Consider the following 12,433-nt stretch of genomic DNA (forward strand, 5'->3'; position numbering starts at 1 on the left):
GTAACCAATAGCTGGTTTTTTTGTTTTTTTATAGTAAAGATTTTATAACTTGGTAAGCCAAAACACAAGTTACATACAGTGACTTTTCAAGGGAATAAAGCTTCAAACCTGTACACAGGTGCTTCCAGCTTTGAGGCTATAAGGCTAGTGTAATCAGCGTCATTTGACACCATCTTATTTTCACATCTGCACTGATGCTTTTGGTAAGTTGTCCTATTTGTTATTTTCACGTATTTCCCTTTGTTACATCCCCCATTTAAAAAAAAAATTTCCCTGCTCGCTTTTCAGAAAAAACTATTCTCTCATCAAAATTGTTGCATTTTAAGTTAAAAAAAAAAAAAAAAAAAAAACATAACACAAACAAAAAAACCAAACAACTTGGAAATTTTTATTTCAGACTGCAAGATACTAAGCTGTCTCATTCCAGTGGAAGGACAAAGTACTTCAAAGGTGCTCTTTCCCTTCTAATTCTCCCAACATTTTCTCTCTCGTGGCCTTTTAAATTGCATAAAGGAATCTACCAGACCAAAGTTTGCTTTGAACCATAAATCTATCTTATATACTGGCAAGTATTACTTAGTGTCAATGGTTAATCAAGTCACTAAAGAAAGATTGTCTTACTTTTTTAATTAGCATGTCTAATATCAGATTTTATTGGCTGACTAGGATTGCAAATTTATCAGTGTCACAACAAAATGTATAAATGTGTAGAAGAGTTTTAAAGTTCATCGATTAATTGTATCTGCTCAACAAGCTTGCAGTTGATAACTGGGAAAGCCCTATCATCATTACTTGTAACGGTGTTTAATTGTCCCAAAGGAACACAAACACATAGAACATCTACAGCAGACACAATTTATTCCTTGATGGATGACTCTGGAGAAGAAAGACTAGTTAGATATTTTATACACAAAAAAAGCTTTCTCCCAGTCCTAAGTACATTCCCTACAAGCCAACAAAAGGAAAAAGATCTCTAATCAAAGTGTCTCCATGTTTCCCCATGGAATGAACATGTTATTGGTCCCTGTAGAGCTGCTAGACTTCAACCTGACCGGGGAGTAAAAGAATTAACTCAGGACACTAACACACTGTCAGTGCTCCCCAGTGAGGCATGCACATTTAATTTCTTACTGTAATAGATGCCAAATTCAGAATTGAATCTCTTCAGACCAAAAGTTAAGACTGTTTGAGAAAATGCTAGTTTTGTGCTATCATCAATGCTAAATGTTAAGTTGAAATAAAACTGTCTGAATTTGCCCACACAGAGTCCATTCAGCTATACCAAAATTAGGCTTATAGTGTATCAGCAATGTTGCCAGGTCTGAAAAGATCAAGCTATATTCCTGAGTAGAAAGTTAACTATATAGGAAAAGTGTCTTAAGTGGACCTCAAACTACCACTGGTTTTAGCATTACAACACCCCCACATTAATAGTGCTTCCTGAAATGGGTGCCTCACTTCCCAGTAAGCCCCACAAACATGCTGCATAGAGGCAGCATTTTCCACAAGGACTTGAAGAATGAAAAGAGCTATTAACCTAACGTTACAAAGAGACTCTTACCTCCCTCAGAGGAAAATCTAATTTAATGAGGTAGGGAACAGAATTGGTGTGATACTGAAAGAACATTATGCTGAGAACAAGCAGCAGGACCTTAACTGTCACGTTCTCCTTGCCAATAGGGTGGGAGAGGTAAAATAAAAGTCACAAGCATTTTCCTCTTCGGGCAATGACCCAACAGCAACTAGCATGCAGAAATATAAAATCTAGGCAAGAAATGTAGCCACTAGGAGAAAAGGACTCCAGCTGACCTGCATGTATTTTGAAGTCTTTGACTGGGACTGAACTGGCTACATTGCCGATGTGAGTCAACAGGTCTTCTGAAATGCCAGTTGGAGGACAAGACATGCTCTTGGGTTCTCCATCCACGTTAAAGAATCCTGGAAGTAAAAGATTTGGTGAGATGTTCAAGGACTGATTTAGAGATACTTACCCTATCTGCAATTTATTTAAAAACTCACAACTCTTAAAAGACATTCTAAGCAGCAGCCTAAACCTAGTTCTTCATCTTTCAATCGGAGACACGATCATTTTGATTGTCTGTATGACAACAGAACTTGATCTTACAGGCACACAATGATCTGTTTTGTTCTGCTTTCACTCCCTGTGAAGTCCAACTATGTGGGCAGAGGCAGCCAATAAAAGTCATATGGCACCTCAATCCCTAAAAAAAAAACCAAAAGGAGCATAAGGCATACTCCTTCCTGAAGACACGGACAATTAACATTACAGGAAAAATACTTCTCTGCTAAACTGAAAACACATCTTTTTCAAAGTCACACCTTACTTTCCAAGTTTTTTAAGAAAATCATCTCTTTCAAGTTGATCTGGCAGAATGTTTCATTTACTGTTAACATGAGCAAGCTAAAGGCCACATATTTTATTTTAAAGCAACACTGACTGATAAAAACTATTTAAGAGTCCTAGGATATGGACTCAAAATAAAAGCACAATAATATTAACACTAGGATAATTGAAAGGACACTTCTTACCAGGCCAAGGTGAATCAAGCCAGTGCTTGATATGTAGGATCTTATTATCCTTAGATCTAGTATATGCTTCTTCACATATCCTATCATACTTTGCAATTTCTTCCTGTAGAACAAAAACTTCCTTTTGAAACAGATAAACAAAACATCCCGTATCTTACAGATGACACATCGTTCAGTATGGTAAAAACAGTTATTTAACTCCTGAAGAACATTTAGTTACAATTATGCAAACAAAGAATTTCATTTTTTCTAGGATCAAACTACATTCTAGAAACACGCTTACCCACATTACTCTTAATTATTTAGTTTATTGGACAGGAGTTACAGAGGAGAGTACCAAGAGCTGAAGTTGCAAGCATTACTCTAGAATGAGATAGTTCTGAAGTACCAATATAATTTACCATCATACTTCTAAGATGAGCATTATTCAGCTCTCATACTTCTGGCTACAGAAGCCACTAAAGACTAGAAAAGAACCTCCTAGAAAACTAGTCTGTCCTGTACAGTCTAGCTGAGAATCTGCTGGCCACACCTGTCAATGGCAACAGATACAAAGCCATATTCTGTAGAGGCAGAATGGCTCTACAGTATCTATCTCTCAATCCAAAACCACACTTAAGGTATTGAGCTAACTCATCTTAAGCAATAAGTAATTAGCAGCACTGTTGTGCTCAGTCTGTACAGTAAAACATCCATCCAGGATCCTGGATTCAGTCACCAAAGCCCATGCCACTACTGGCACACTTTTGCAACGATTCACGACAGCTCGTTCTGCACGAGCTGTGATCATTCTTGCGGATAACAGAATGCACCTACACAAGCTGCTTTGTCGTTGATCTGCAATACTGTGTCACTACACAGTTAGCCACACCTTCTTAGAAGATCTCTTTTTGCAACTGCACGCTACCTTTCAAAAAAATTAAGGTAAAGACCTAACCAGCTTAATGCAGGCACCAGATGCTACACTTCACCTTTCTGGAATATTTCAAATGATCTCTGAATTTAGTTGAGTAATTGTAAGAAAACAGAAAGGTTAAATTGACTTTATTGCATTACTGCTAGATACAAGGCTGCCAAGGTTATCAATATGAAGCTACAGTTACACCTTTGAGCATTCAAAAACTGTCTTATTGCTGAATCAAGATGCTAGAGATGAAGAACAGCTGACAAATGCCTCCATCTCCAACATTCACATCTGATCACCTTTTACAAATCTCAGAATTGAAGCAAATTTTTTGCTGTGCAATATATATTCACAGCACTTCCAGTCCTTTTGTTACAACAATACTATCCACTTTACATGAAAACCCAAAACAAACTGAAAATCAGACGTGCCAAAGGATGAAGACTTATCACAGTAATGAAAGTTTTTAAGCAGACTGACAGCTCCTTAAGTTCCCTTTAACTCTGTTGACATGTACCTCAAATTCCTGCAGTGTTACAGTCCCATCTGCAATCAGTTTGTCAGCATACTTCTTCAGCACTGGCACCTGCTTATGAATCTGCTTGTACATTAGAGGCTGGGTGAACATCGGTTCATCCATTTCATTGTGCCCTCTCCTACGATAACAAACCTACAAAGAGAAAGATTGTTTCTGTTGGTAAGGAAAAACGTAAAATGAAATCTTTAAATTGCATAGTTTTACAGAGATTTTAGGAGGTTTATGGTATAAACATTGATGGATTCTTGTAAGCCTGTTAGGTGTTTGAGTTTTTTAAATGAACAAACTAAAGGCCATTAAAATCAAAATATGCTTCTTGACTGGGTCTTTTAAGCCACAGAAAAATAAGAGTGTAGTACGTAACACGCGGAACAAAAAGTTAAGAAAACCAAGACTTACCAAGTCAACCACCACATCTTTATTGAATGTGTTTCGCCATTCTGCAGCTACACTGCACACATACATTACTGCTTCAGGGTCATCAGCATTCACATGAAAAATGGGAGCATTGACCACACGAGCAACATCAGTAGGATATGGAGATGAACGGGCCATACGGGGGTCTGTGGTGAAGCCAATCTAAAAATTCCAGAAACTTCCATTAAAAGAATTTGGGCATCTGCCTCCACTTTGTTTTGAACATGTGAGGTTTTCATTTAGTAGTCATTTATGCAGCAGTAGTATCAGCTTTTATTTCTGGCTCGCTAGCTTTTTTTGTTCCCTTAAAAATAAAATAAAGCAAACCTAATCCAATTAAGTGCTACAAATTGAATTAAATAAATGTAGGTGATAAAATTTTATTCACTCAGAGTTGCTACATACTACGATCATTTTCAGGAACATCCTAACCATTCTAATAAACAGAGGGGACAACACACCCAGCTAACAACAAACAAGAATAAAAAGAAATACACTAGCAACTATTCAGCAGACAAATTGATTGGAAAATGCTCTACTTGTTACCTGGTTGTTGACCACAACGTGAATAGTGCCATTTGTGGTATAGGATGGGAGATCACTAAGATGAAATGTCTCATAAACCACTCCTTGTCCTGCAAAGGCAGCATCCCCATGTAATAATATGGACATAACCTAAGAGGGAGGATTATCCACACATATATTAGAAAGCAAAACTGCAATTTAAGCTTCTCAGCAGGATTTCTTTGCTCCATATTTCTGTAGTGCTTGTAAAATAGAACTCTATTTTTATAATCAACTGTAGACTTCTCAACATTCTGCTGCCTTTCCTCAGTTTGCAAATGAAAGAAAGTTTTAAGTCTACTTCCTGAAGTTACCTTTGAGGTAGCATGCCAAAAACCTTGTCTAGTTCAAAAGGTGATGTATCTCTTTTGTGAAAGAGTAAGAGAGGAAGACTGTGATACAAAACTACCGGTCAACTATTTTTATTAAAAATAATACAAAAACTACCAGTAAGAGTTAAGGTATTAAACAATCTTTACCTTCTTCCCTGCCGTATCCCCTCGATAAAACTGTTCAGCTTTTGTTTTCCCTTGAACAACAGGATCAACTGCTTCCAAGTGAGAAGGGTTAGCCATCAGGGACAGAGTGATTTTCTTGTTTGTTGCTCGGTTGATCCTCTCATGGTACATTCCCAAATGATATTTTACATCTCCAGATCCCTAACATGCAAGATGTAGTCACAATTCAGTAATGTCATTCATATCAGCTGCATCCAATTGACTACACCTAAAATTTGTGCTTCAGTCTAAAAAAATGCATCTAGTACATCAGTATGCACTATGGGCTTGACACCATAATTTCAAATTGAAACACCATTCCTATTTTATCTTAGTGTCACTATAGAATATTGGATGAACAGTTACAGAATATTGACACTTATTCCATTTATATAAAACAAAAATGCTTAGAGATTACAAACTCAGTCAAATGACCTTGAATTTACCTACAATCATTCATGAGATTACCTCTAACATGCAGAAGGCCAGTATAGTCTTTAAATTTGTTAAGAATTTGATTTCATCAAATCATATTCCTCAAAACAGAAAAGATGACAATGCATTTCAGCAGCTGATAATGCGATTTTCATAATAACCATGACCAAAATTAACAAAAACTACCTTGAATGTTGACCTCTCCATAGATATCTATTAAGGAAACAACTTACCTCATCAGCTGCTTCAAGTTTGGGATCAAACTGACAGAAGATCTGCTCCAGCTCTTTTCGGATTACATTAGCCAATACATTCAGCCTACCTCTAAGAAAATTCCAAACACAGTTATGTCTCCAAAATGATAACACAGTTAACAGCATAAAACTTACAAAATCAGCAAGCCACTCTGTCAGAAATTTGCAAGTTCGCTTCAAACTTTTGAACATGAGACCCTGCATTCTGCCCTTCTCCTTCCCATTGCAAAGTTCCTCCAATGCATTCCCACAGATATTTTATAACATCTAGTTATGCAAGTATGAGCAATAAATTTTGTAGCTATCTATCAGTCTTAGTATGATGAGATTAATAATGAATTCATTAAGGCAGGCTGCAAAAGTAAGTTTGATACTATCTTGCCAAGCTTTCTCAGTTCCAGACTCTATGCAATGGGATAGATACCACTGCTGCTGCCACATTTGCTTGCAGCTTCAAAGTACACTGAAGTGAGTTTCACTAGCGTTTACCTGTGAAACCTGTAGCCTCTCACTGACAGATATTTGTTACAATTCTGTGTTCCCATTATTATGACTGACTCTTGCTACCCTAGCTTCTCTAACATCAACTTTAGTAATAAAATTCTAGAACCTGAAACTTGTCTTAAGACAGTAAGCTCATTTGTGGTAGGGCTTCCACTGACATTACCTGTGAGGCATCCCCATTATAACATATTCAATTCCCATTTCACTGGATTTATCAATGATCGTCTTAAGCGCAGGAATCATTACTTCACATCCTTCCAAACCAAATCTCTTTTCGGAAGACCACTTACGAGCAAGGAAGTCTTCAAATCTGTGACAAAAAGAAACCCAAAAAACCAAGACAGAGTCTTTGTATTAAGGTAATGTAGAAAATACTTATTGTCAAACATCCTTTAGCAAATAAAATTACATTACGCTGTTTTAAAACCTCTGTGAAAACATGTTTTTAGGCCTCTGGAAGTAAGTCACATATAGGGAGCGAGACATAGGAGAGAATTAAGACTTCTTTCTCCTCCATCTGAGAAGCATTTACTAGGACTCTGAAACAATTCAGACAGGAAGAAGAGTCTCCACCTCAGACAAAATTCACTTCCCGAATTAAACCCTGCTCCTTCCCATGTATACAAAACGTATACTGACCACTGGGAAGGCAGAGTGACAGCAAAGTTGTCTCTTCTGTAAATAGAAGAAAACATAACAGAGAACCTGCATTTTCTGGAAGTAACAAATACTTGGAGAAAATTACAGTAGAAAGCACGCCTATTTCATAGGTCTTATTCAAAAGCAGGGCTCCTCAGACTGTGTGATGTAACGGTTGGTAACATGCCAACAACTAGGACACTGTATATCTGCCTCAGCTTCAGTGGGAGAAAGATGTCAATCCTTGACAGCTCTGTTCTTTCATTCTTTAATGCATTTGGGCCAGAGGCAATGTGAGTGGTTAAAAAGTACCTTTTAACAAACATTGAAAGGATTATATGTTGTAAAACTTGGAGATAGAACAGGCAAAGAAAATACATCTTCATGAAAATAACTGCATTGGTTACATCATCTGTGCAAAGTCTTGACTCATAACACTGCCATAAACCATTAATACTCAGTTTATTCCTCACTTAGAATGCTGACATTTACCTCTTTAGATTAAAGTCCTAAAAGCAGTGAAGTTAAGACTTACCAAAAGACTCTCTTTAGCTCACCCATCAATAAATACCCTTACAATTCAGTCATCTAAGCAACAAGCCCTACCCTCAGCTGAGCTATGCTGCCAGAATTCCTTGGGGAAGTCTGTGGGGCTATGCCAATTTATATAAACTGCAAGTGGGGTCCCATATGAACAGTAAGTCCTACAGGGCAAATCAAAGTGGTGTACACACTGTTTTCCTCCTCTTTACAGCTGAAAGTTAAGCCAGTATTGGACAAGCAGAAAGTTCATTATTTGAGGCAAACTGCCACTAAGTGTGCAGAACTACAATATTTCAGTCACACTTTGCAAGTCCCATATATGCCACTGTGAGTTCACAACGGCTGGCAGCTCATCTGCTGTCACTGCATGTATTCAGTACCCAGTGAGGAGCAAGTCTTAGGAAAGACAGTTGCTCTCAGTAGGGATAATCGAGAAATGCTTGTCCCTGCACAGGCTGAAGAAGATGCCCGGTTCAGACTACACGATCAGGATCTAACATGTTTACTAATGCATACATAAAGTAGCTCAAAGATACACAGTGAGTACTTTACAGGAGGAAGAGTTTAAAACTGTTCAATAACCTATCAGTGAACTCCACAAAGGATGAGAAATCCTACTTTAAAATACAGTTTCAAATACCTGAACTATGCACTACTAGGAATGAACATTTTTGAAAATGGTATTTTTGAGCAAAATGATGACTACCTGCTTTACAAAGCCACAAATCTCAAGAGCACAACCAGTTTTCCACAAAAGGAGATTTTTTTTCTTCATCATTTTCAGACAAAAAAAAAAAAAAAAAAAAGCATGCTCGAGATAGCTGGATAGGCATTTATGTAAAACTTTCTTTTTCCATTTTCAGCAGACAATTCATTTGGCAGAAGATGAATGTTCAGCTCCTTCATGCTACTAGAAACACCAGATCTTTTCACAGCTTAGACAGGCAGGAATAAAGGCAAAAAATCTTGTCTCAAGATAAACGGAGATGGCTCATACTGAGGGCTTGTTAAAAAAACTTACTCAAGTGAAATACTCAGTTGACCATTAAATGACTTTTTTATTTCTGTTTAAATAAAATTTTTAACCAGACAAACAATCTTGGTATAATATTTGCAAACAAAAAACTTGGCAAAAATATCTTCCAGCACCTCCAATGAGCACTTCATTTTTAAGTCTTTGAACATAGAAGCTTAATCAAAAAATGTGTCTTTATAAATCTCTAACTCTTGTGTTTATCAAAGGATATGCAAACTGTTTCAGATTGTAAGAACTGGAATAAATCTTGTGCCTGAGAAGACAGTCTTGCTTTAGAGGTGAGGGGGTAATCCAGTCTCTGGGATCACAGTATTTCCATACAGATAGCCACAATGGGAGCAATCAATAAGCTGTTTCCAAACATGCTTTCATATACTGCAGAAACTAAAACTCCTGCTGCCAGGTCATGCAACAGTACCACATGTCTTGGCACATCTCAAAAGGGCAAAAACAGGACTTGAAAACACATTATGCCTCTGAAATCCAGACCCATCTTGGCACAGCTTTCCAAAGAGACTGTTAGCATACCAGTGAATCAAAAAACACGTCAGCGTATCACCCATCTAAAAATTCTCCCTGAGCTGACTGTTAGGATGGTTTCTTTGATCATGTGCTACTAGAAAGACAGAATATAGCAGATCAAGTAGATAGAATATAGCATATCAGTATCCAACATTGTTCTGAAACAGGTTATGAATCTTTAACACAGATGCATATGACTAGTCTGTTGAAACAATTTTTTTCCAGTTTATCTCTGCAAGCCAATGAAAACATTGGCAGATATGCCACTAAAGGCTGCACAAGTGTTACAGAACACAACCCGCCTTTTAAGAAAACAGAATACTAAAAGTCACTATACAGACCCTGACGTACCTCAGAGCACACACTTCCCTTCGATATCAAGGTCAGGTTAACCACACCCACCTGTACTCCAAATTTCACTTAAGATTCTTTACCCTCATCTCAGCAATTTACAGACTGCATAAGCTTTCCGCACCAGCTTACACCCAGCAGTCACAGAGCAGTTTCCCAGCACCACCCCAGTACCTCATTGAGCGCACCAGCCTTGCCAACAAAGTTCTTTTTTCCTCATTAGTAAACTTCATAACTCCCGGTGTCTCAAACTTCTGCCGGATCCATTGGCACTGCTCCACATCATTGATGAACATAAACTCCAAGCCAATGTGTTGGCAGTAGGTATTCTAGGATGTGAAAACACCAGCATAGAAGGTTTAGGAGTTAATAGGTCATGAAGAAACAAATACATTTTTTAAATTATATTTTCTGTATATATTACTCTTCTGAAAGCTATCTTGTCTTCCTCCTCTTCCACTTATCTTCCCCACAGTAATCCTATAAGCAAATAAATTATTTTACTGAATCTAGTTTTGTGCCAGAAAGCCTTCTCTATAAAGTAACACTTCAAAATTTTGAATATGGAAGATTCTCATTTGGTAATACATTCAAAGTAAGCCAAAAAACCTGACTTAAACTGGCTGGCATATTTCGCCTAACTCACTACTGTTACAGGCATAATAGAATCTTTTCCTTAGATGCAACAGCAAAGATTTCAAGTCATTTATCAAAATTTATCCTGTCTTTTTCAAATGTCACCTGAAATCAAGCAATAGAGATGATGAGAAGACAGCTATGAAGCCTCATGCAAATTATCTGATAACTGTCAAGTCTCAGAAGGTTGGAAATCTGAAAAAAAGAATTCTAGCAACTGAGAGCAGAAAGGACAGGGGGAAATGCAAAGACACTTCAGAAATTTTATCTTCTTGCATTTTTAAAATTTTCTTTTTCTTATCTTAAAAAGAATATTTCACCAGAAAAATGTGTCCAAAATACAAGTCAACAGAAGTAAGACCTATTGTGAGTTTGAGACAACACTGCTGAACACACAGTATGTGCTCTCTGCTGTCTCCAAAAAGGAACTTTATGTTAACTTCAATTTAAAAAAAAATCCAAAGCTCTGGAGAGAAGAGGAAAAGCAGAGTTATTTCTCTTTAGCCAAATCAGTTCCTTGAGACTTTTAGATTTTGCTATTGATTTTGTCCACTTATTTGCACATTACAATTTTAAGGGTTATCTCTTCAAAACTGCTGCACACACATGCTGGAAGTGCAAAACCCAAAAAGCAAATATAGAGCTCAAATGCACACCAGAGGTGTTGAGGTTTAACAATTTACCATGCTTCAGCTAAGCCTAGAGATGTTGTGGCTTAACAATTTACCATGCTTCGGCTAAGCTGATCTAATAGTCCAATGTGCAAGTCAACAGATTCTCTCACACTTGCAATAGGTCAAAGCCATGAACATATGCTCAGTAACTGTTTTTACATTTTTGTAACTTAGTTTTGTATTTCATCATTTAAAGTATTTCCTCACCCCTAGACCTTTTTACTTCAGTGGATTTCATTATCATGCAACAGAAATTTCTACAATTTCAGTACTCCGAAATCCTGGAAAAAGCACACTCAGAAACATCCAATACTTACTAACTCAGTAGTTTACAAATTCATCACCATTCCTACTTGATATTTTGCTATTTGGAGTTCCCCCATAATTATATTTATTCCTTTAAAAAATTTTTGCTTTAAATTCTTTTAGCTTTGATGGCTTCACGTGGCATAACCGTATCACCTGTCAGACAATGAAACTCTAGTAATAGGATTGGGGATGGAAAACAAGGACCATCACGATCTACAAGCTACAGCTGGGCTTTCATGAATATGGTAACCAACCCTCATATTTTTACTCAGGTAAAAGTCTCACTAAAGCTAGAGCTCTGAGAGAAACCCCTGTACATTCTGAGTACTGTATGCAAAGGTGTTCTATCTGTGGTAGGACACTTAAAAGACAAGTTCTAAAGGCTCTAATCCTTTTAAACAACATCAGCTCTTTACTGAACTAGAGTCTGAATTAATATTCTACCATATTCACCTATTTTATACTCATCCTTAATCTGTGTATTTCAGATATCCAGGCAATGAAACTAATGGTGCTGCCATCTCTAGAAACACTATAAGGGTTATTTCTATTGTCATTTGAATTATTTACATGCTCTATTAATAATTCATAAATTATAAGTTTTTTGTGACTGACAACTGGAAAAAGTTCACTTCTGTTTGGATGAAAAAAATCCCAAATCAGAACTTGTTCCACTGACCTCCAGCCGTTTGATGATCTCTCGTAAAGAAAGACTGTTCTCATTTCCTCCTATGAAGGTGGTTGTAGGCAGCTGAAAGACTTTGTCCAAATCTGATTCATGCAAACCATAAAACCCTGGAACAAGCACATCATCAATTTGTGAAGCAGGGCAGCAGACAAGAAAGAAACCAGCATTGTTTTTCAAAGCACCACAAATCAAGTTGAATAAAGCAATACTAAGAAAGAAGGTACTCGATTAAAAATTGAAGGTGTGACTATTTTGGAGGCATCCATTAGTACAATGTACTTTAGTCTGGATTTTAAAAATAAATGCTTAAATTAAATAGTTATTGTTCAATTAGAAGTACTAATCCATTCTTCCTTAAATGCTCAGATAAAA

The 12,433-nt window shown here is 37.0% G+C and overlaps 1 protein-coding gene across 2 annotated transcripts in view; it reads right to left on the bottom strand.

Annotated features, from left to right (window-relative positions):
• The window catches only part of OGDHL (oxoglutarate dehydrogenase L), a 57,177-nt gene that overhangs the window by 25,504 nt on the left and 19,240 nt on the right, over positions 1-12,433 (bottom strand). For both annotated transcript variants that reach the window (XM_032994143.2, XM_032994142.2), the window contains exons 5-14: positions 12,053-12,168; positions 9,929-10,083; positions 6,827-6,973; positions 6,139-6,229; positions 5,453-5,632; positions 4,956-5,084; positions 4,392-4,571; positions 3,972-4,124; positions 2,551-2,653; positions 1,810-1,938 (exon numbers count right to left, since the gene is read on the bottom strand). In XM_032994143.2, the coding sequence (XP_032850034.2) occupies positions 1,810-1,938; positions 2,551-2,653; positions 3,972-4,124; positions 4,392-4,571; positions 4,956-5,084; positions 5,453-5,632; positions 6,139-6,229; positions 6,827-6,973; positions 9,929-10,083; positions 12,053-12,168 (1,383 nt within the window). The remainder of the gene's footprint in view (positions 1-1,809; positions 1,939-2,550; positions 2,654-3,971; positions 4,125-4,391; positions 4,572-4,955; positions 5,085-5,452; positions 5,633-6,138; positions 6,230-6,826; positions 6,974-9,928; positions 10,084-12,052; positions 12,169-12,433) is intronic.

This window comes from Tyto alba, unplaced genomic scaffold (assembly GCF_018691265.1).
Source record: "Tyto alba isolate M040663 unplaced genomic scaffold, T.alba_DEE_v4.0 Super-Scaffold_1, whole genome shotgun sequence".
Classification (NCBI taxonomy): Eukaryota; Metazoa; Chordata; class Aves; order Strigiformes; family Tytonidae; genus Tyto; species Tyto alba.